This window comes from Megascapheus bottae, chromosome X (assembly GCF_031878675.1).
Source record: "Megascapheus bottae isolate mThoBot1 chromosome X, mThoBot2.hap1, whole genome shotgun sequence".
In the NCBI taxonomy this organism is placed as follows: Eukaryota; Metazoa; Chordata; class Mammalia; order Rodentia; family Geomyidae; genus Megascapheus; species Megascapheus bottae.
The window spans coordinates 29,062,604-29,085,246 of record NC_143547.1 but is presented as its reverse complement, the minus strand read 5'-3'; the positions used below and the strand labels follow the sequence as shown (position 1 = coordinate 29,085,246).

Below are 22,643 nucleotides of genomic sequence, written 5' to 3'. Positions count from 1 at the left end.
GTCTTGGGGGTCCGGTATGCTTTCCATCCAGCTGATTTTGTCTGTGTGTATGTGGCAAGCTGACTTGGCATTTGTAAGTCTGAGTGTGTCCCAGCTTCTCTATGCCTGTCTGGGGGGGGGTGGAATCCTGTATATGTGTCCCATATACAGTGTTTATTCACAACTGTATTGAAAAAGGCATTACACATTCAAAATGGAGAACACCGTGGTTTATAGTATGCTTCAATACACTGCCAGCTTTGTGTTTGTGTATAGCATCTGCCACACTGCATGTGTGAGTATCTGTGTCATGTGTCCACATCCCTCCTGGTGCCTGATTGTCTCCCCTTTGTCCATAGGTCAAGGTGGACAACCAGCATGACTTCCAGGACATTGCAAGTGTTGTGGCACTGACCAAGACATACGCCACTGCCGAGCCCTTCATTGACGCCAAATATGACGTGCGTGTCCAGAAGATTGGGCAGAACTATAAGGCCTACATGTGAGTGGAGAGACTGGGGTCTCGGAGTATATTTCCTGCTCTGTCTCCTACATGTCGGCACCCCCCCCTCCAACGTCTTCTTCCTTATTCCCTAGGAGAACATCAGTATCAGGGAACTGGAAAACCAACACAGGCTCTGCTATGCTCGAGCAGATTGCCATGTCGGACAGGTAAGGGATCCACACTTGGGAAAGAGGATGGAGGATGGGAGAGTAGCCACCTTGGCCATTGACAGGCTGCCCTGTTCTTGTCTTGGCAGGTACAAGCTGTGGGTGGACACATGCTCAGAGATTTTTGGGGGACTGGACATCTGTGCAGTGGAAGCGCTGCATGGCAAGGATGGAAGGGACCACATCATTGAGGTGGGGACACCCAGGGACTGGTGGGGCAGCAACATCCCAAATGAGGATGCACCTGTCACACAGAAAGTCCTCAGTGAATGACAGCATGCTCTAGTAAACTGGAAAGTACCTGGTGAACTGGGATGTCCTGTACTAAGGGCAAAATAGCAAATTCTAGTCAGGCTCTGTGAATCTGGACATCTTTGATAAATGGCAAAAAACACTTGTCAAGCTATAAAGTGTTCAGTGAATGGAGACACCGGTGGTAACCGGCAAAGCAATTAGCTACCTTTCAAGTTTCCAGTGAACTGGACCAATAGAGAAGCACTTTGTTTGGATTTTTTTTTGTTTGTGTGTTTGTATTGGGCCTTGTACTCAGAGCCTTGGTACTGTCCTTTAGTTGTTTTTGTTTTGTTTTCTTTTTCCTCAAGGCTCTACCACTTGAGCCACAACTCCACTTCTGGCTTTTTGATGAATCTCATGGACTTTCCTGGTTGGACTGCCTTTGGACATTAATCCTCAAATCTCCACCTCTTGAGAAGCTAGGATTTTGGCTGTAAGCCACTGGCACTCAACAATAGGGAAGCACTTTGGAAATGACAAAATTCCTTCCTGAAAAACTCTCAAGCTGGGACCAGCAAACATTTCCTGTGAAGGACCAGACCATGGATGTTTTAGGCTTTGTGGGCCCTATAGTTTCTGTTAATTGATTCAATTCAGAGAAAGCAGCCACAGGCAAGATGTAAAATCATAAATGTAGCTGTATGTATGGACAGAACTTGTGTGTTTCTGTCTAAAAGCTTTGCTCATGGACATTGAAATTTAAATTTAACCTATCATGAAACATTTTTTTCTAACCATTAAAAGGTATCAGCCAAGGCCAGGTGCAGTTACTCATGCCTGTAATCCAGCTACTCAGGAAGCTGAGATCTGAGGATTGTGGTTTAAAGCTAGCAGAAAAGTCCTGATGAGACTCTTATCTCCAATTAATCACTAAAAAACAGGAAATGGAGCTGTGGCACAAAGTGGTAGAGCACTAGCTTTGAGCAAAAGAGTTCAGGGATCTGTGACATATAAACCCTCAGCCTAATTTTGATTATGTTCTAAAATCTAAGTGCCAGTGATGGTATATAGAGATTCCCTTCTTGAACACTTGTTTGTTAAACACGTCATTTGAAATATGATGTAAAAATCAATGTTAATAAATTCTTTAATAATAAAAGAAGAGCTCAGGCACAGCACCCAGGCCCTGAGTTCAAGCCTCAAGACCAACAAAAAGAAGAGGAGGAGGAAGCACAGGAGGAGGAGGAGGAGAAAAGATCTGAGCTGAGCAATAATGGCTTACTCCTGTAATCCTAGCTACTTATGAGGCTAAGATCTGAGGATCAGGGTATAAAGTTCACCCAGACAGAAAAGTCCATGAGACCCTTAGCTATAATCATCAAAAAGCTGGAAATGCAGGTGTGGTTCAGATGGTAGACAACCAGCCTTCACTGAAAAGGGCAAGTGGGAGTATAAGGTCCTGAGAGCAAGCCCCAATACTCTCCCCCCGCCCCCCCGATGTAAATGAAGTAGTGGTTCTGTGACTCAAGTGGTGGAATACTAGACTTGAGCTGAAGAGCTCAGGGACTAATAATACAATAAATAAATAAATCACTCTAAGTTCACGAGCCCTGCAAATGACAGGCTTGATATGTCCCATGGGACTTGGTTTGTAGATCTTAATCAAAAGTCACTTCTTAAGCCTTCTTCACAGTGCTCAACCAATACCTGTTTGGAACCAGACCTCACTTCCTGCAAGTGTCCATGCTTTTTTGGTCAAGTCAAAACATGTGGTCACTGTGACATCCCATGTCTTTTCTGCCTTTTTCTCTCACTGGCTTCCCTTTCTTCCCCCAGGTGGTGGGCTCCTCCATGCCACTCATTGGTGATCACCAGGATGAAGACAAACAACTCATCGTGGAGCTGGTGGTCAACAAGATGGCCCAGGCCCTGCCTCGGCAGCGGCAAAGGGATGCTTCCCCTGGCAGGGGCTCTCACAGCCAGGTCAGGCCCTTGGCATGGAGCTAATGGCAAGGAGGCCAGTCCTTGGTCAAGCATGGACCATAGAGCAGATACTCAGTAAACTACAAGCATCACCTATGGCCTGAATGGCCAGTTGTGTAAAGTCGTGGTACATGACTGCTGCTCTCTCGTCCACCTGAGTGTAGATGGGGTGGAGGACTCAGCCCCACACCCCTTCAGCTGCCCACAAAAGGGGAAACACCCAGTACACAGGGAAGGATGGTCATTCTGATTGGCTGATACACTATGGCTGGTAACTATTTTTAACCTGTCCTGCTTCACTCCTCTGCCGCAGACTCAGTCCCCAGGGGCCCTGCCCTTAGGCCGCCAGACCTCCCAGCAGCCTGCAGGGCCTCCAGCTCAGCAACGACCCCCGCCCCAGGGTAAGGGTCAGCCAGCTTTCTCCCGCTCCCACTATTCCATGGGACCATCTCTCCCTCTCCTTCTAACTTGTCCTTTCTTCTTTGTCCACCAGGCGGCCCTCCACAGCCAGGCCCGGGCCCCCAACGTCAGGGACCCCCACTGCAGCAGCGTCCGCCACCGCAGGGCCAGCAGCACCTTACCGGCCTCGGACCCCCAGCTGGCAGTCCTCTGCCCCAGCGCCTCCCAAGTCCCACCTCATCGCCCCAGCAGCCTGCGTCCCAGGCCGCACCGATGACCCAGGGGCAAGGCCGCCAATCCCGTCCAGTGGCAGGAGGCCCTGGGGCGCCTCCTGCAGCCCGTCCGCCTGCCTCTCCGTCTCCCCAGCGCCAGGCAGGCCCTCCACAGGCTACTCGTCAGACATCTGTCTCTGGCCCGGCTCCGCCTAAAGCCACTGGGGCCCCACCAGCGGGGCAGCAGCGTCAGGGCCCTCCCCAAAAACCCCCAGGCCCCGCAGGCCCCACACGCCAGGCTAGCCAGGCAGGTCCCGGACCTCGCACCGGGCCACCCACCACGCAGCAGCCCCGGCCCAGCGGCCCAGGTCCCGCTGGACGTCCTGCCAAGCCACAGCTGGCCCAGAAACCGAGTCAGGATGTGCCGCCACCCACCACCGCTGCTGCCGGGGGTCCCCCGCACCCCCAGCTCAAGTAAGGGGCCCCCTACAGCAGCCCTCGCCTTGCTGCTCACAAAGAGGGTTCCGGGCCTGGTAGGGCAGCCCTAGTATCACGGCTCAGCAAACCCAGGTTCTGGTTGCTCCCATCAGAGAACCCTGCAGCAAAAGCCAAACCCCACCTCCGGGTTGGCGCTCCTCCTCCCCATCTACATCGTTTTGTCTCCATCCTGGGATTTGATGTCAGATCCCAGACACTTTCCATTCACCCTCCTCCACTTGCTTCCAACAACAGGCCCTGGGAAAGTCCCCAAGTCGAGGCCCACAGCCCGTGCCTGACAGACCCGTCTCTAGTATCTCCCGGCCCAGCCCAACTCAGGCTTTCCTGCCAAACTTGCCCTCGCCCTGTTCCTCCTGGCCCATCCCTGAAATGTGTCTGGCCTTGTCACTCCATTCTTCCCAGGCAATCCTTTCCAGAACGGTCTAGGCAACGTTTTGGTCTATCTCCCAAATCCTCCTGGCTCATCTATCTGCCCCTCCATCATTCTCCCAGCCTCCTCTGGGTCCATCCCACCCCACCCCAGCTCAAAAGTCCTCTTTGCCTTCACCCAAGTGCTTCTGTTTATAGACTGACTGGGCCCTAGCAGCCTGTCCTTGGCCCAAGTTCCTCAGTCCCTTCTAGAATCCTTACCTTTAGACTGGAAACCTCCTTCATCTTCCTTTGTACACCAAACAAACCTAGACTTGGGCCAGGGCTCTTTCCATTAATCCTACCCTTCTTCATCTTGTACTAGTCTTCCCAGCAGTGCTCTCTGCTCCCTACTCCCAGGCCGAACCTATTCCACTGTCCTCCCAGCCCAGAGAACCTAAGAGCCCAGTCCGAAGGTGGTGGGTGGGAAGGTCACAGGCACAGCCCCAGGATCAGAGGGGCAGGGCTGGGGCCGGGCCTGGGGTAACATTGTGTTTCTCTCCCTTCCTCCCTTCCTCTTTTCCCCTTCCTCCCATGCCTCCACCTTGTCTCTCTCTAGCAAATCCCAGTCTCTGACCAATGCCTTCAACCTTCCAGAGCCAGCCCCGCCCAGGCCCAGCCTTAGCCAGGACGAGGTGAAAGCTGAGACCATCCGCAGCCTGAGGAAGTCTTTCGCCAGCCTCTTCTCCGACTGACACTCCCCCCCCTGAGAATCCCCAAGTCCCTGGGCAACCCTCTCTGGGCCCTGAATCCATTTCTGTTTGGGATTTGAAAATCCCTTGAGAACCCATCTCCTGGTTCTCCATCATCCTACTTCTCATTCCTCAAGATGCCCAAGTTCCTTGTGAAACCCAGTCCTAAATCCAGGTCTCACATTTGGGATCCCCCAAATCCTTTAGAGCCCTGTTCCTGGTCACCTCAAGATCTACTGTCTTAGACCCTGGAAATTCCTGAACACTTCTATTCCTGGTAGCCCCAAAGAGTACTTCCTTTCTGGAAGCTCTCAAGTACCAGGCAACCTGTTTCTGGCCCTAACACCACTGAATCTCCTCCTGGAACCCTGAAAATCCTGGAAAACCCTACTCCTGGTCCCGAATCTCTCCAACACACCTTGTTCCTAATCAAAAATATTCCAATGCCGCAAGAAACCCCTGCCTTCCCACCACTTTCCATGTGAGGTCCGTCTCTTTAGAGCTCACATTCTCACATGCCATCGAACACCCAGCTCTATAAGGATTTCCCTTCACGGCTCCCCATCAATTCCATTTGGGAGCTCCTCCTACTTCTAGGACCCCTCATTTCCCCCAGGGATTCCCTCCCCAGTTTCCTGCCTCTTGACAGCTGTCTAAATATGCAAATTCTACCCATCCTCCCAGAATCCTTTGCACAGGGAAGACCAGTGGTCTCCCATTACCCCACCTTTGCCGTGATGTCTGTGTCTGTGACTGATGTGGCCTCCTCTTGTGCCGTGCTTGGCATATGTGGTCCTCATTCATTGTGCTGCCTGTGGTGATGCGTGCAGTGGCGCTGTTTGTGTGGTCTGCACCTCCCCTTGACCTCTACTCCTTGCCTGGATTCCCCCACCCCTCAGCAGCTCTCAACCCCAAGAGAAGAGTCAGGAAGTAAAATAAACAAGCAAAGACCCAGCAGAATTCTGTGCTTCTTGGTGAAGAAAGAGGGGAGTCTTTGAATGGCAAAGGAGACACAGGAGGGCCCCCTCTAAATCCACATGGGGTGCTGGGGAACCCCCAAATCCAGTGAAGGCACAACAGGCACAAATTCCAGAGAGGTTCTGAGTGGAATCCTTGCCACAAATCCCAGCCATCAGAGGAAGAGGGGCACTCCAGAGTTAGAGAAGTATCCCCATAAGAGGAAACTAAAATTATGGAGACAGGGGTCTAAGTCTCCATTTCCAGAGGAACTGGATGAGCATGTAGGGACCCCACCCACATCTCCCAGAGTAGGAAATAGGGGTCCTGAGGCAGAGATGGAACATTGATTGGCTGGTAGGCAGGGCTCCTTGGCATGGCAGGCTGAGATTGGTGCCCCCCTCCTGGCTAGGGGGGGCCTAAGGCACAAGGCGGGCTGCACTGAGGAGGCAGGCCGGCAACTCATCAGCCTGGGTGCGGTGCAAGGAGGGTTCCGAGGCACTCCGCTCAATCTTGGGGAGTGACCGTTGCAGCAGCTCAATTGTAGCCAGGATCTGGGGACAGGTGAGAATGAGGAGGGATGTCCAGAGGCCCATAGACACCTCATGTCCTTGGAACCCCCACCCTAATGGAGACACACACATTGTGTACCTCTGGGCCTTTGACAAGACGCATGTCTGCCTCCATCTCTGTTCTCCCCCTCCCCCCATATCACATTCCTCCCCAAGTATTCAGCCTACCTGAGGGAAGAGGGGCCGCTCCTCCCGCTGGAACTTGAGGCAGTCAGAGAGTAGGCGTCGCATGGCCTTGGGGCAGTTGCTAGAGACTTTGCTGAGGTCCGGAGACAGATAGCCACGACCCACCATAAAGATGATCTTGGGGAGGGAGGGAAATGGGGTGATCCTGGATTCAGTCTGGGGCCTAAAACATTATGGGTGCCAGGGCCCCAAAGCCTGAAGGATTTGGGTATCTGGAAGGAAGTCTGTTTCTGGGAGAGATGGGATGCTGAATTTGGGGGGGGGACATTGGGTATTCGGAGTACCCAGAGCAGAAGTTAATATATGTTGAGGGACCCAGAGGGGTCTAGGTATTTGAAAGACTAAGCACTTTCTGAGTATCAGGATTCAGAGAAATGGGGAATTTGAGGATTCTGTGCCAGGAATTATGGATGTGGAGGAAGAAGTGGGGTCAATATTCAGTACCTAAGAGATGAACTCTGGGAGTTCTGGTCCTAGAAAATTCTAGGGTTCTGGGGGAAGTGTGGGATGATAAGGGATATGAAGCATGGAGGCCTAAGAACTACAGGGAAGGTGTACAGCTCACCTGGTCACGGCTCCCAATGTGGCTGTAAGGCAGCGAGCCGGTCATGAGCTCATAGAGCACAACCCCGTAGGCATAGACATCCGACTGAAAGCTGTAGGGGTTCGGGTCCTGCATCCGAATCACCTCCGCGGCCTTTGGTAGGCCAGAAAGGCAGGAGAAACATTGAGATCAGTAAATAGCTAGCCCACAGTCCCAGATCTTGCTGACCATACTGGGTCACTTCCCATAGGCGTTGTCTAGGTACCCACACCTGGCAGAGGCACTCCTCTTCTTGTTTGGTCCCATAATGTCCCAATCCACAAGCCCTTCCTCTCTGAGCTCTGCATCCAATCTGGCCCGACTCACCATCCACAGCACAGAGCCTGAAGGCTGTTCCAAAGGCTGAGCTCCACTCCATCGTGTCTTCACTGTGGCTAGGCCAAAGTCTCCAATCTTCACGGTGAGCCCCTCGTGTAGGAAGATGTCCGCCATGGTTAAGGATCGCTACAGAAACCCTTAACAATCACACCTCTTGCCCTAACTCAGAAGTTCCCACTAATGCCCTGTCCCCACACCAGTCATGCCTCTGTCCAGAAGCCACGGCAATTTTCTACAAACTATCCACAATCAATGCCCTCTACACTTGGTCCCTTTGTCCCCCTCTGACTCAGACTCTTCAATGGAGCCCAAACTTTTCATATCTTTGACACCAATCAGAAATTCCCTATAAAGTCCTTCACAAATGTCATACCTCACACCTCGACCAGAATCCCCAAGAACATCACTCAATTAGCCATGCCTCTGATTCCTAACCATTAAAGGCCTTTCAGAGGGTGGGAATGTAGTTTAGTGGCAGAGTGCTTGTCTCGCATGCATGAAGCTCTGGGTTCAATTCCTCAGTACCACACAAACAGAAACAACCAAGAGTGGTGCTGTGGTTCAAGTGGTAGAGTGCTAGCCCTGAGCAAAAGAAGCTCAGTGGCAGTGCACAGGCCTTGAATTCAAGCCTGAGGACTGGAAAAAAAAAGCTATTTCATCATCAAAGGCAGGAACATTCGCCCTTTCCTTTTTACCCCTAGGAGCAAATCCCACAAAAGCCCTCCCTCCTGCTAAGTCCTTTACTCAGTTTATGGTTCCACCCCACCCATAGCCAGTGACAGGTAGATACTGTTAGACTTGAGGTCTCGGTGGATGATGCTCTTGGCATGCAGGTAACTAGGGAGTGGAAATAGATGGTTAACTGGCTGAAGCTACTTCACCCCACTCCCCCAATGCCCAAGATGGGAGGCTCACTCCATGCCCTGGGCAGTCTGCCTGGCCACGTCGATGAGCTGGACCATATCAAAGCGTGTGTCAGCCACATGCAAGTGGTGATAGAGGCTGGAGCCCTCGCACCATTGAGTGATGATGGCAAACCCTGGCCTTGTCATGAAGCCCATGAACAGCAAGATGTTGACGTGTCGAGTCTTCCTGCAAACAAGGAGGATGGTGTATATATGGGGGGGGGCAGGGGGAAGCCCTGGGTTCAATACCTTGGTACCACAAACATAGTAAAACCTGGAAGTGGTGCAGTGGCTTAAGTGGTAGAGTGCTAGCCTGGAGGAAGCACAAGGACAATGCCCAGTCCCTGAGTTCAAGCCCCAGGACTGACAAAAAAACAAAAAACAGGGTCAGGAGAGTGGAATAGCAGTAGAGTGCTTGCCTAGCATGCATGAAGCCCTGGGTTCAATTCCTCAGTAACACAAACACATAAAAAGCCAGAAATGGTGGAAGTGGTGCTGTGGCTCAAGTGGTAGAGTGCTAGCCTTGAGAAAGTCCAAGGACAATGCTCAGGCCCTGAGTTCAAGCCCCAGAACTGGCCAAAAAAAAAGATTCTAAAGACATGATAAGCATATGGTCAAAATTAGGAATTGAGTTATCACATGCTCAAGTCATTGCCATATCACAGAGAGGAATTAAGAACAGAAGTGTTCTTACTTTAGCATCTGTTATGAGAAAAATATTAATATGGCACAAGTCATTATGGCATCATTGACTTTGTAACATCACTGGGTTCATCTGACAGAGGGAAGAACCCATGCTGGCATCGCCCAGAGTGACAAACATTATACAGTCCTGGGGCTGGGGAAGCAGCTGAGTGGTAGAGTGCATGCTTAAGATGGATGACACTATGTCTTATAGTACACATTGTTCGCCTGGTAACACAGTGGCCACTAGGGGTAACTCTAAGTTTCTCAATGTGAGTGAACTCAGAGTATTAACGGTAACATTAGCTATAGCAATTATAATAATGAAGTAGCGATTACATTGGGGACATGATTATACTTCACATTATTGTGCTTTTCATTAGAGCACTCATAATTAACTCATCACATGATCACCACTTGATAAACAGAACATGAATGGTGCAACCAAGAGCAAGGACCAATGAGAGCCTTCCTGGTGCTGGGGTTACTTAACATTATGTTCTTGATGTCAGTTCCCTGTAATCCTAGCTCAGGATGCTGAGCTCTGAGGATGATGGTTCAAAGCCAGCCTGGGCAGGAAAATCCATGAGACTCTTTTTTTTGTTCCAATCCTGGGGCTTGAACTCAGGGCCTGAGCGCTGTCCTTGAGCTTTCTCAAGGCTAGAGCTCTACCACTTGAGCCACAGCACCACTTCCGGCCTTTTCTATGTATGTGGCACCGAGGAATCAAACCCAGGTCTTTGTGTATGCTAGGCAAGCACTCTACTACTAGGCCAAACTCCTGGCCCCCATGAGACTCTTATCTCCAATAAACTACTAAAAAGAAGCCAGAAGTAGAACTGTGGCTCAAGTGGCAGAGCACTAGCCTTGAGCAAAACAAGCTCAAGGACAGAGCTCAGCCCTGAGTTCAACCCCAGGACTGGCACAAAAGAAAACAAAAAAAACATTATGTTCTTTACAAACATGCCAGTGATCATGGAAATGATGGCCCCTGCTTAGACGCAGTCCACAGCAGGCAAATGTGAAGACTCAAGCTGGGGGCAGAGCCACTAATTGCTATCAGTACTAACACCAACACAAACTAAAATCATTCGTAGGTCCCTTCAAATGTCTGATGCCCAGAGGCAAAATGATACCTTTATAAGAAAAATGAAGCTGGCCGTGGTGGCTCACCCATGTAATCCTAGTTACTCAGGAGTGTGAGATCTGAGGATGAAGGTTCAAAGCCAGCCTGGGCACTAAAGTCCTTGAGACTCATCTCTTATTAAGCACCAGGAAACCAGAAGTGGCACTGTGGCTCAAGGATAGAGCAGTAGCTTAGAGCTGAGGAGCTCAGGGACAGTGCCCAGGTGCAGAGTTGGAGCCCCATGACTGAACAAAAAAAAAGAGAAAAGAAAAAGAAAATTGACTGATGAATATGCCTCCAAAATGACACAAATGGCCCAGGACTGGTAGCTCATACATATAATCCTAGCTACTAAGGAGACTGAGATTTGAGGATTATGGTTCTAAGCCAGCCAAGTGAGGAAAACATGTGAGACTACCAAAACAGCTGGAGGTGAAGCTGTGGCTAAAGTGGTAGAGCACTAGCTTTGAGCTCTACAAGAACCTCAAGGACAGCAGTTAGGCCCTGAGTTCAAGCCCTAGGACCAGCAGAAGAGAGAGATGGAGGGGGGGGAGAAGAAGAAGAAGAGGAGGAGGAGGAGGAGAAGAGAGAAGAGAGAGAGAGAGAGGAAAAAAAGAATGGGCCAGGCGTGTGCCCTAGTAATAGAGAGCTTGCTTAGCTCGGAACCACATACACAGAAAATGTCAGAAGCATTGCTGTGGCTCAAGTGGCAGAGTGCTAGCCTTGAGCAAAAGTGCTCAAGACAGTGCTCAGGCACTGAGTTTAAGTCCCAAGACTGGCAAAAAAAAATGACATGGGGCCGGGAGTTTGGCCTAGTGGTAGAGTGCTTGCCTAGCATGCACAAAGACCCAGGTGCGATTCCTCGGTACCACATACATAGAAAAAAAGCCGGAAGTGGTGCTGAGGCTCAAGTGGTAGAGCTCCAGCCTTGAGAAAGTCCAAGGACAGTGCTCAGGCCCTGAGCTCAAGCCCAGGACTGGCAAAAAAAAAAACAAAAAACAAATGAACAAATGCAAACAACCATTCATTCCTCCAGCCCCCCAAGATATCAAAGCTCTGCCTGCCCCCACTATGCTCCCGAGAGACCTCACCTGAGCACCTGCATCTCGTTCTTGAAGGCCTGGGCCTGCTCAGCGGTGGGCTGGGCCACCTTGAGCACCTTCACAGCCACATCACCATGCCACCGTCCTCGAAACACGGTGCCAAAAGAGCCTGTCCCGATCCTCTTCAGCAGCTGCACCTCACTTGGTGGTACTTCCCAGTAATAGCCTGAATCCCGGTACCCCAGATTCTTCTGTGGGCCAGACAAGGGGCACCTGAGGGACCTGCCCACACCCTTCACCCATGTCATTCGTCTATGGGCATCCCCCCTCACCGCCCCCTGCTAAGGGTCCCCTTAGCATACCACTTTCTTCTTCTCATCAGCCAAGGACTTGCGTTCCCGCTGCTCTGAAGATGACTTGGAATGTGGGGATTTCCTCCCGGAGGACAAACTGGCCAGGCTGGGGGTCCCCCGGGGGGTTCCATCACCACCGCCACCTCTATTAGCAGCAGCTGTGTTTCATGAAGCCGATGTAAGTCAAGGTAAATGAGAAGGGTGGGCTGGGAAAGGTGCGGGGGTTGGGTGGTTGGGGATCTCACCATTGGTGCTGAAGTTCTGGGCTGTTAGCTGGAAAGGAGGGGAAAGAATCCAGGTAAGGACATGGAAGCCCCTAGGAACAGCTGATACTGTTCTCCCCCACATTCCCCCAGCTGCCCTTCTGCACCCACCGGCATGAGGCTGGAGTCCATGGGGGCTGTGGTGCTGACCATGTGGACATTGGGAGTAGATGTGGAGCGGATGCGCTGCAGAGGGGGATTGGGCGAGGCAGGGAAGGGAAAATGCTCCTGGTCGCAGTGCTGCGTGCAGGGGCTGATGAGAGGAAAAGGCCAGGAAATTGCTGGAGAATGCGCTAGAAAGGCAACAGAACTCACCCCGGCCACCTGAACATGCATTTAGCTCACATAGAACAAGTGTAATACTAGTACTTGTGTGTTCAAGAAAGTTATTGAGTGCTACCTGCTATGTGCCACATACCATACTAGATGGTGAAGTTAAAAACTGGATTATGCCAGGAGTGTGGCCTAGTGGTAGAGTAATTGCCATGAAGCCCTGGGTTGAATTCCTTGATGCCACATACACAGAAAAAGCCGGAAGTGGTGCTGTGGCTCAATTGGTAGAGATTTAGCCTTGAGAAACCCAAGGACAGTGCTCAGGCCCTGAGTTCAAGTGCCAGACTGGCCAAAAGAAGCCCAACAACAACAACTATGGATTACATAAATCAAAGCTCTTGCTCTTGTGGGGCTGATAGTCCAGTAGAAAGAGAAAACATAAACAAAAAATATACACTATATCTGCTAGTATATGGGCACAAAAATAGGCAAAAAATTAAAAATAAAAGAAGCTGGGCACTGGTGGCTCATCCCTATAAACCTAGCTATTTGGAAGGCAGAGACCTGAGAATTGTGGTTCAAAGCTCACCTGGCAGGAAAGTCAATGAGACTCTTATCTCCAATAAACCACTAGAAAACTTTACTACTAGGTCACACTCCCGGGCCCTAAACTTACCCTCTTATATATTATATAAAATTATATATATATATATATATAAATTATGTATTACAAGAAAGTATGAAAAAGTTCAAACATATGATATAACAAATATATAAGTATGTGGGCTTGTGTGTGTACTAAATAAAACATCGGTTGGTCACAGTGGCTCATACCTGTAATCCTAGCTAATCAGGAGGCTGAGATCTGAGGATCAAAGTTCAAAGCCAGCCTGGGCACAAAAGGACCTGAGACTCTTATCTTCAATTAACCTCTAGAAAATGGGAAATGGGGCTTGGCTCAAGGGTAGGGCAGTAGCCTTGAGCTGAAGAGCTCAGGGACAGCACCCAGGCCAAGTTCAAGTCCTGTGACCCCCCTAAATAAATAAATAAATAAATAAAACCATCCATTTCTATGTTAAACCTAGATGTTTAAGGATGGAGGAAGAAAGGGGGAGAATGATTAAAAGGTTGACATTGACCAAGGAGCATTGTACTTGTAACCTGACTTTCGAGATTATAAAACTACTTAATCATACATGGGAGCTGGGAGTATGACATAGTGGTAGAGTGCTTGCCTAACATGCATGAAGGGCTGGGTTTGATTCCTGGGTACCGCATATATTGAAAAAGCTAGAAGTGGTTCTGTGGCTCAAGTGGTAGAGTGCTAGCCTTAAGAAAGTTCAAGGACAGTACCCAGGCCCTGAGTTCAAACCCCAGGAATGGCAAAACATCATACATGTCATTATACTTAACATAAAAGAGGAAGGAGAAAGAAAAAGCTTCTGATAACATAGTGTGCATTTTCAATTGGAAAGACATGAGCATGGTTATACTGGCAGAATGAACCAAGTACTTAGATGCTTTGATGTGTAATTTGTAATTAAAAAGCACTGGACATGTCTTAGCTCATTTCATCTCACCAGAGTCCTGTGTGGTACCAAGTGTCATCCCCTACAGATGAAAAGCCTGAGCTCTAGGAGAGTCAGTGGGTGTCCTCTGCCTACCAGCTCCATGAAAGCTCACACTTGTAGATGCTCAAGAAATATTTGTCACCAGGTGCCAGTGGCTCATGCCTGTAATCCTAGCTACTCAAGAGGCTGAGATCTGAGGATCATGGTTCAAAGCTAGCCTGAGGAGAAAAATCTGAGACTCTTATCTCCAATAAACTACTCAGAAAGAGCTGGAAGTGGTGCTATGGCTCAAGTACTGGAGCACTAGCCTTGAGTACAAAGAGGGTCAGGAATGGAGCATTGGCCCTGAGTTCAAGTCCCAGGATTGGCAAAAAAAAATGTCTGTCAAGCTATATGCCTGTGGCTCATGCTTATAATCCTAGCTACTCCAGAGGCTAAGATCTAAGGATTTTGGTTCAAAGCCAGCCCAGACAAGAAAGTCTGTGAGACTCTTATTTCCAATTAATCACCAGACAATCAGAAGTGGTACGGTGGCTCAATGTGGGAGAGTGCTAGCCTTAAGCAAAAGAACTCAGAGACAGTATCCAGACCCTGAGTTTAAGACCCATGTCCAACAATAACAACAACAAAAAGGTTGTCTAGTAAACAAAGGAACAGAAGTATGGCTTGTCATTGCAAAAGCACTCAGATCTGTTTCTCTTCCAGGAGCCCTACCTGGGGCCCTCAGGGGTTAGCGACTCATTCAGGGGGCGGTTGGAGGGAGTCTCATGCTGTCTGGAGCCTCCGGACAAATCCTGGACACTGTGGTAGAACCTTGAGGATAGTAAGGGTGTAAAACAAGAGGACATGAGTCAGCTGGCTATAAGGGCCTTGTGGCTACTTCTCCGGCCTCCCCATACCCCAGCCACCCAGGACTGGGCTCACTGTCGCCGGTTGGTACTCATGTCAACGCAGACGGTGGGGACCTTGGAGGAACAATGCTGGTGGAACTTGTAGCCACAGGTCTGGCAGCGGAAGCCATGGAACAGAAACTTAAGGCAGAAGTCACAGAACGCCAGGCTGAAGAAAGTCTTCCGTACCTGTAGCCACAGAGAAAAAGGCGGTTGAGACCTGGTCAAGGACTCTCCTTCCTGCTCTCCATGACCTGCGCTGGCTAAACCTACCACACTTACAAAATTGTGCATGGTCAGAGGCACATCCTCCAGGACCTCTACGATGAGCTCCTCTCCATCCAGGGGAGCGATGGCAGTGTCCCAGGCAGTTACTGTCTTTCGCCTGTAGGGGGCATAGGAGGGTCAGGGAGGGTAGACTGGGGCTAAGCCCCGCCCCCATCCATGCACTAATATTGGCAGGTTTAATTCTCATTATCCTTGCCCTGGATTTACAGAGAGGAAACAGGTGCAGAGGGAATAAACTGACTTGTCCAAGAGGACTCTGAAGAATCTATGCTGTTCACAAGGTGACAAACAAATGAAACAAAATCTCAGAAGTGCTAAGCCAGCACAGAAAAGAAAGGAGTCGATGAGGCATTGAAACAACAAATCAAAACAAGGCATGAACTGGATTAGAAAAATAATTCTAGAGCAGTCATGGCCAACTCCACAGGGAATGGGAAAACTGAGGGAAATAAGAGCTAATGAATTTATGAACTCTCAAAAAAGAAAAATGAACTGGGTGATGATGGCTCATTCCTGTAATACTAGCTACTCAGGAGGGTGAGATCTGAGGATTATGGTTCGAAGCTGCCCCCCACAAAACAAAAGCCTTTGAGATTCTTTTGTGTGTGTGTGTGTGTGTGTGTGTGTGTGTGTGTGTGTGTGTGTGTGTGTGTGTATGAGCTAGTCCTGAGCTTTAACTCAGGGCCTGGGCACTGTCCTTGAACACTTTTGCTCAAGGCTAGTTCTCTGCTACTTGAGCCATAGCACTACTTCCAGCTTTTTCTGTGTATGTGGTACTGAGGAATCAAACCCAGTGCTTTGTGCAAACTAGACGAGCACTCTAGCACTCATCTACACTCCCAGCTCCCTTTGAGACTCTTATCTCCAATTTAACCACCAAAAAGATGGAAGTGGAAGTGCGGCTCTAATGGTAGAGTATCAACTTTGAATGAAAAAGCTAAGGGACAATGCCCAGACCCTAAATTCAAGCCCCCAAATCAACACACAAAAAAAGGGAGGAAAGGCCGGGAGTTTGGCCTAGTGGTAGAGTGCTTTCCTAGCACGCACGAAGACTCAGGTTCGATTCCTCAGTACCACATACACAGGAAAAACTGGAAGTAGTGCTGTGGCTCAAGTGGTAGAGCTCTAACCTTGAAAAAACCCAAGGACAGGGCTCAGGTGCTGAGTTCATGCCCCAGGACTGGCAACAAAAAAGGGGGGGGAGAAAGAAAATAATAGATAAACCAAGAGAGGAAATGACAAAGCAGGATGAGAACTTAGGAGCTAAGAGAGGAGTGAACTGAAGACATTCCAAGCTAATGAACTAAAGAAGAAATCAAAGTCAGAGGTTGGTTGGCTAATGTAATTCTAACAACTCAGGAGGCTAAGATCTGAGGATGTGGGTTCAAAACTGGCTAGGGCAGGAAAGTCTATAAGACTCTTACCTCCAACTAATCACAGAAAAAGCCAGAAGTAGAACTGTGGAAAGTGGTGCTGTGGCTCAAGTGGTAGAGTGCTAGCCTTTAGCTGAAGAGCACAGAGAAAGTGCCCAGGCCCAGAGTTCAAGCTCCATGACTGACAAAAAAGAAAAAAAAAACTGTCTGTGGCTCAAGTGGTAGAGCACTAGCCCTAATCAAAAGAAGCTCAGACAGAGCACCCAAGCCATGAATCCATGCCTAAAGAACAGCACAAAAATAAAAAAAATAAGCTGGGTGAGGTGGCTCATGCCTATAATCCTAGCTATTCAGGAGGCTGAGATCTGAGGATGGAGGTTCAAAGCCAGCTGGGGCACTAAAGAATGTGAGACTTTTATTTGGTCAGTCCTGGGGCTTGAACTCAGGGCTTGAGCACTGGCTTTCCTCAAGGCTAGCCCTCTACCTCTTGAGCCACAACACCACTTCCGGCTTTTTCTATGTACGTGGTACCAAGGAATTGAACCTGGGTCTTCCTGCATGCTAGGCAAGCCCTACACCAGACTCCTGGCCCACGATAAGACTCTTATCTCCAATTAACCACTAGAAAACTGGAAGTGGAGCTGTGGCTCAAGGGGTAAGGCTGAAGAACTCAGGGACAGCACCCAGATCCAGAGTCCCATGACCAACAATAAATAAATAAATAAATAAATAAATAAATAAATAAATAAATAAATAAATAAAAATTTAAAAGTAAAAGAATAAATGAAGTTGAAGCTGGGCACCAGGGTCTAATATGTGCAATCCTAGCTAATCACGAGGCTGAAAAGGATTTTGGTTCAATGCTGGCTGGGGCAGGAAAGCCCAAGAGACTTTTATCTCCAATTACCCACCCCGCAAAAAAAAAACAAAAAACCTGTGGCTCAAATGGTGAAGCACTAGACTTAAGTCAGAAAGCTCTGGGCCTTGAGTTCAAGTCCAAATACCAGTACAACCTATAGGAGGGGGTGGGGAGGAGGAGGACGTAAAGAAAGAAGGAAAGGGGGAAGGAAGGAAAAGAAAGGAGAAAGAAAGAAGGAAGGAAGAAAGAAAAAGGAAAGGATAAAAGACAAGACAAATGGGCTTATGGGCTCTCTACCCTAATGCAGAAGGAATGAGATGGCAGAGGAGGTAGGAAGTGTGAGACTGCCATACTCACCCTTTGATGAGTCTGTACACCACACAGCAGTCCTGATTGAGGCCCCGCACCTTGAGGGCCTTGTCTAGAGAGTCATAGACACTCATGCCATCCCGGACAGTCACCTGTACATTGATGTAGAGAGATGGTGAGCCCAAGCTGACTCTCCCATCTCTCTGCCATGACCACCGCCTTCCACATTCCCTTTGTTACCCTTCCAATCCCACCCTCACAACTGAATCCAGTTTGGACCTAGTGACTCACCACTGTGCGCTGTTTGTTGGGCAGGTACACTTTGACAGTGCCCACTGCCCGGGACGGCTCGGCCCCATTGGCAGGGATGCCCCGTGGTGGCTCCATGGAGCCTAAGACTCTGTCAAGATGGGTTGAGATGAGGTTGGGCAGGTGCCATGGGGCTTCTAGGAGAGAGAACATAAAGGAGAAATTCAAAATTTCAATAATGATAACCTGGAAGCAAAATGATATTTTACAAAATCAAGTTTTGCACCCAGAATCTCCATTTCTATGCAATAGCCCAAGAAGTCTAACCCATGAAATACATCCTGTCTCCTCTGCTGGGTCTTTTCCGTTATTCATTTTACTCTTTGGTGCCAAGGTCTTAAACTCACAGCAGGGAGGTGTGTGAATAAGTAGGGGGAATGACACACAGTGAGAAGAAGCATACACTGTCCAGTTGGGTACAGTGCACAAGACTCTGCTGAGAACGAATTGAGAATTCAGCATGCACTGCTCTGGGGACTACGAGAGTGGGTACATAATGGCATGAACAGGGTATCCTGGTACTTTATGGAGGAGTGGGTTAATCACATACTATGGTAATGGAAGTGGCATAGACAAGGTGATGGGAAAGGAAGGATCATCACATATATTACCCTTGGTTTAGAAGAAATAGAGGCCCCATCAATGTGTTTTTTGCTTACTTGTTTCTTCTGTTTGGTTTGATGCCAGTACAAAAGTTTGAACTCAGGGCCTTGCACTGTCATTTGGCTTTTTAAATCAGTGCTGGCGCTCTACCACTTGAGCCACACTTCCATTTCTGGATTGTTGCTGGTTAATTGGAGATAAGAGTCTCCTGAACCTTTTTTTGGGGGGGGGAAGGTTCTTCCTTCCTTCCTCCATGACTTGCTTTTTTCCTTTTTTCTCCTTTCTTTCTTTCCCTCCCTTCCTTCCTTCTTCTTGAACTTCAATCTTCAAATCTCAACCTGCTAGGATTAGAAACCTGATCCACCAACTTTCCTCCTCCCAACCTCCTACCCTCTAGCTTCACACCAATGTTGGGTTTTTAAATTTTTTGGTTTTTGGTCCCCACTCCACCCCAATCCTGAGGCTTGAACTCAAAGCCTGAGCATTGTCCTGAGCCTTTTTTTTTCTTTTTTTTGCTCAAGGCTAGCACTTGAACCACAGAACCACCTCCAACATTCTCTGAATAGTTTGTTGAAGTTAAGTCTTACAGACTTTCTGACCCAAACTGGCTTCAAACCATGATCCTGAGATTTCAGCCTCCTGAGTAGCTAGGATTACAGGTGTGAGCCTCGGGCCGCTAGACACTTTAAACGGCACTATGCTCATTCCTGAGCACATTGTATCCTGGCATGTCGTGTTGTTGGTAAAAATCACAGGCACTTGTTTTAGTGACTAATGGAGGTCACCAAGCTCTAGGATGAGAAGTTCATAGAGATAAGAGGAGGTCACCAGACACAATACTGAAGGAAGATACATGAATCACTAAGTACTGTAATAAGAGAAGTATATTGGGGGTTATCACACCATCGTGGGAAAAGGAAGGTAATGGTGTCTAAGTTGATGAAAATGGACGTTAATTGGGGAAAGGTCTCTAAAAATCTTTTTGAGAGCAAATGAGTCACAGTGGAGAATCAGGAAACAGTGAAGAAGGTAAGCAGGTATAAGGGAGAAATCATCAGATGTTTCCCTAGGGGTCAGATATAGAGCCAGAATAACAAACCCTAGGAATGAACCACCCACACCCTGACCTTCGTAAGGAAAGGTCAGCAAACACTTCAAGAGCCTTAAAGATGCAACTGGGAACCACATGCCCAAGCCCCCCTAGCCCTGTTCGGCCAGGTCCCGCCTCCTGACGGTCTTGAAGATCTGCGCAGGCGCGCAGCCAGTGGCAGCGGGCGAAACCATCCCCGCAGACTTACTGGTCGATTCCCATCTACCCACCCTACCCCCGCTGTGGATGATGGTCTCGCCCCGGGCCAAACCACTCCTCTGGTTCCGGGCAGGGGGCGCCGGAATCCAGACACAGCCATTCCGGAGCTAAGATTTTGGTCCGGACTCCCTACCGAAGCCTGACAGCAGCTCCAAAATCCAAATCCTTGCAGACCCGCCCTCACCTGTCACGCCGCTACAGCCGCCACCGCCTCCATCTTGGGCCTGTCTTCTTGTTTCCTCACATAGACCGCCTGCACCGCACCTTGGACTTTCTCTATTGGTTCAGTGGGACTCAGCCCTCTATCATTATTGGAAATGGGTCATGCCTATCAAGCCCGGACTGGCGGAATGTAGGTCGTGTTCCGGATTAGGAGGGGCGGCCTGAAACGTCAGAGTCTGGGGTTAAATTCGCAGGTCATGCCTGGCGCAGGCGCATTAGGGTGAGAACTGCGTGCAAGGACTTTAACCTCAATCTTTCTATAGAGGCAAGAAAAATGTTTCTTTTCCGGTCATTTAGTGCTGACCTTAAGTGTTTAGAATCTGCTCAGAGGATTCCTTAAATTCAATTTGGGACTAATATTGGAAGTATTCCTTTAGGATTTTCCCAAGTCTCAGTTTTCCTGCCTTTAAAATGGGTTGAAATCAGACTAGATGATTTGTAGTATTAACCAGCAGCAGGAGACTGGAAATAATAGCAGGTCTCTCGGCTGACTAAGACTGGAAATCCTTTAGAAAAGAGATCGATGAGAACTCCACACCCCCCCCACACACACTTACTGCTTTGTTTTGTTTTGTTTTTTTGCCAGTCCTACGCCCTTGAGCTCAGGGCCTGAGCACTGTCCTTGGGTTTTCTCAAGGCTACAGCTCTACCACTTGAGCTACAGCACCACTTCTGGCTTTTTTTTTCAATGTAAGTGGTACCAAGGAATGGAACCCTGGTCTTTGTGAGTGCTACGCAAACACTCCACCACTAGGCCAAACTCTAGGCCCCGTACTGGGGTTTAAACTCAGGCCTATTCACTTGCTAGGCTGTCATTCTACCACATGAGCCATAACCCCTACCCCTGTTTTTGTTGTTTAATTTTGAGATAGGGCCCAGGCTGGCCTCAAATCTCTATCTAGTGTCAGCCTTCCAAATGTATAGGAGTACAGGCATGAGCCACCTGCCTGTGCAGGGGAGTGTGTGAAAACTTTGAAAGACATGTACGTCATGGGCTGTTAAGTGAAAAAGGAAGTATAGATCCTGGAATGGAGTAAATGTTTGGAGATACTGTAAAATCAACACAAGTTTTGTTATATTGAATTTTCCCTAAGGAAAAGAGACTTTCACCCTTCCTTTTGCTTCGAGTATTGTTTTTTTTTTTTTTTTTTTTTTTTAAGGAAACTTGCTGGGGATATAGCTCAGCAATCAAAATGTTCTGCTAACATGTGCAAGGTCCCTAGGACAAACTCTAAAATCACACAGGAACTTAGATCTCTTATCTGTTTTACAAGTCTGAAAACAGTTCCTTGGGGGCCTTGAAGTCATCTCCTTGAAATGTAAACAAAATTATCCTCATATCTAGGGTGTAGTAGCCCCAAGTTGTTAGATTGTCATAGAGATATGAGTCTTAGTTTTCCCTTGGGTAAGAGCCTGGAGCTATCTGTTTGAAAGGTAAACAACAAAGTAACATTTCATTCTCCTTGCCTCTTAGAGGTTTTCTTTTCCTCCTCATTCGTAGGGGAAATAAACCTTTTCTTTTTTTTTCTTTTGCTTTCTTTTTTTTTTCTTATACTGGCACTGGGGCTTAAACTCAGGGCCTGGGCTATGTTCTTTAGCTTTTGCAACTTAGACAGCTGTTACTCTACCACTTGAGCCACAGCTCTGCTTCCCATCTGTTTTCATGTAAGGGGAAATATATACACGAATGTTTCTTACAGCTAGACACTAGTGGCTCACAGGTGTAATATCAGTTACTCAGAGGTAGAGAGTCCATAAGAATCTTATCTCCAATTAATCACAAAAAAGCTGGAAGCTCAAGTGGTAGCATGCCAGCCTTGAGCAAAAAGGCTTAGAGATAGCACCCAGGCCTTAACTCCAATTCCCAGGACTGGCACCAGAAAAAACAAACAAACAAACAAACAAACAAACAAACAAAAAACACGCTTCTTAGAAGTAGAAGTGTGATGGAGCCAAGAGCATGGCCTAGTGGTAGAGTGCGTGCTCTGGGTTTGATTCCTCAGTACCACATACACAGAAGTGGGGTTGTGACTCAAGTTGTAGAGTACTAGCCTTGAGAAAGCCAAGGGCAGTGCCTAGGCCCTGAGTTCAAGCCCCAGGACTGGAAAAAAAGTTTTAAAAAGTTAAGGGATAGTGCCTAGACACTTAGTTCAAGCCTTTGTACTGACAAATAGAAAAGAACTTAGTTATTAGCCAGCTGCTTGTGGTTCATGCCTGTAATTCTAGCTATTGAGGAAGTTGTGGTTTGAAGCCAGCCTAGGCAGGAAAGTCAGTGAGATTCTTAGCTTCAATTAACCACCAAAAACCAAGAAGTGGAGCTGTGGCTCAAGAGGTAGAGTATCTTCCTTGAGCAAAAATTCTAAGGGCACCCAAGAACTGAGTACAAGCCCCATTACTTGCATGTGCATGGATGGCACGCGCGTGCACACACACACACACACACACACACACACACACACACACAGCAGTTGACTGACAGTACCACATATTGATGAGAATATGGAACAACTGGAACATTCCATACACAGGGAATGTAAGATAATATAGCC

General features: G+C 48.5%; 2 protein-coding genes across 4 annotated transcripts in view; one reads left to right on the top strand and one right to left on the bottom strand.

The window, feature by feature from the left end:
- The window catches only part of Syn1 (synapsin I), a 70,041-nt gene extending 64,004 nt beyond the window's left edge, over positions 1-6,037 (top strand). Inside the window, exons 7-13 of one of the 2 annotated variants that reach the window (XM_090326132.1) lie at positions 339-481; positions 577-651; positions 741-843; positions 2,722-2,868; positions 3,182-3,269; positions 3,362-3,953; positions 4,983-6,037. In XM_090326132.1, the coding sequence (XP_090182258.1) occupies positions 339-481; positions 577-651; positions 741-843; positions 2,722-2,868; positions 3,182-3,269; positions 3,362-3,953; positions 4,983-5,010 (1,176 nt within the window). In that variant the 3' untranslated portion in view covers positions 5,011-6,037. Of the gene's footprint in view, positions 1-338; positions 482-576; positions 652-740; positions 844-2,721; positions 2,869-3,181; positions 3,270-3,361; positions 3,954-4,944 lie in introns of both variants that reach the window. The other variant, XM_090326131.1, reaches the window with a different exon arrangement.
- Araf (A-Raf proto-oncogene, serine/threonine kinase) lies at positions 6,026-20,233 on the bottom strand. 2 transcript variants are annotated; one of them, XM_090326152.1, is made up of 15 exons: positions 17,943-18,061; positions 17,700-17,803; positions 15,105-15,207; positions 14,857-15,011; positions 14,647-14,745; positions 12,200-12,341; positions 12,071-12,098; positions 11,835-11,983; positions 11,521-11,723; positions 8,630-8,806; positions 8,503-8,551; positions 7,703-7,819; positions 7,358-7,489; positions 6,775-6,909; positions 6,026-6,588 (listed from the first exon to the last, which is right to left on the bottom strand). In XM_090326152.1, exons 1-15 carry the CDS (start codon positions 18,036-18,038, stop codon positions 6,454-6,456), a joined length of 1,824 nt encoding a protein of 607 aa, XP_090182278.1. In that variant the 5' UTR covers positions 18,039-18,061; the 3' UTR covers positions 6,026-6,453. The 2 variants fall into 2 exon arrangements, with proteins under 2 accessions (XP_090182278.1, XP_090182277.1); XM_090326151.1 differs by lacking the exons at positions 6,026-6,588; positions 6,775-6,909; positions 7,358-7,489; ... (5 more) ...; positions 12,071-12,098; positions 12,200-12,341 and adding an exon at positions 20,057-20,233 and having other exon boundaries at positions 14,643-14,745; positions 17,943-18,097.
- Between the last annotated feature and the right edge of the window lie 2,410 nt (positions 20,234-22,643).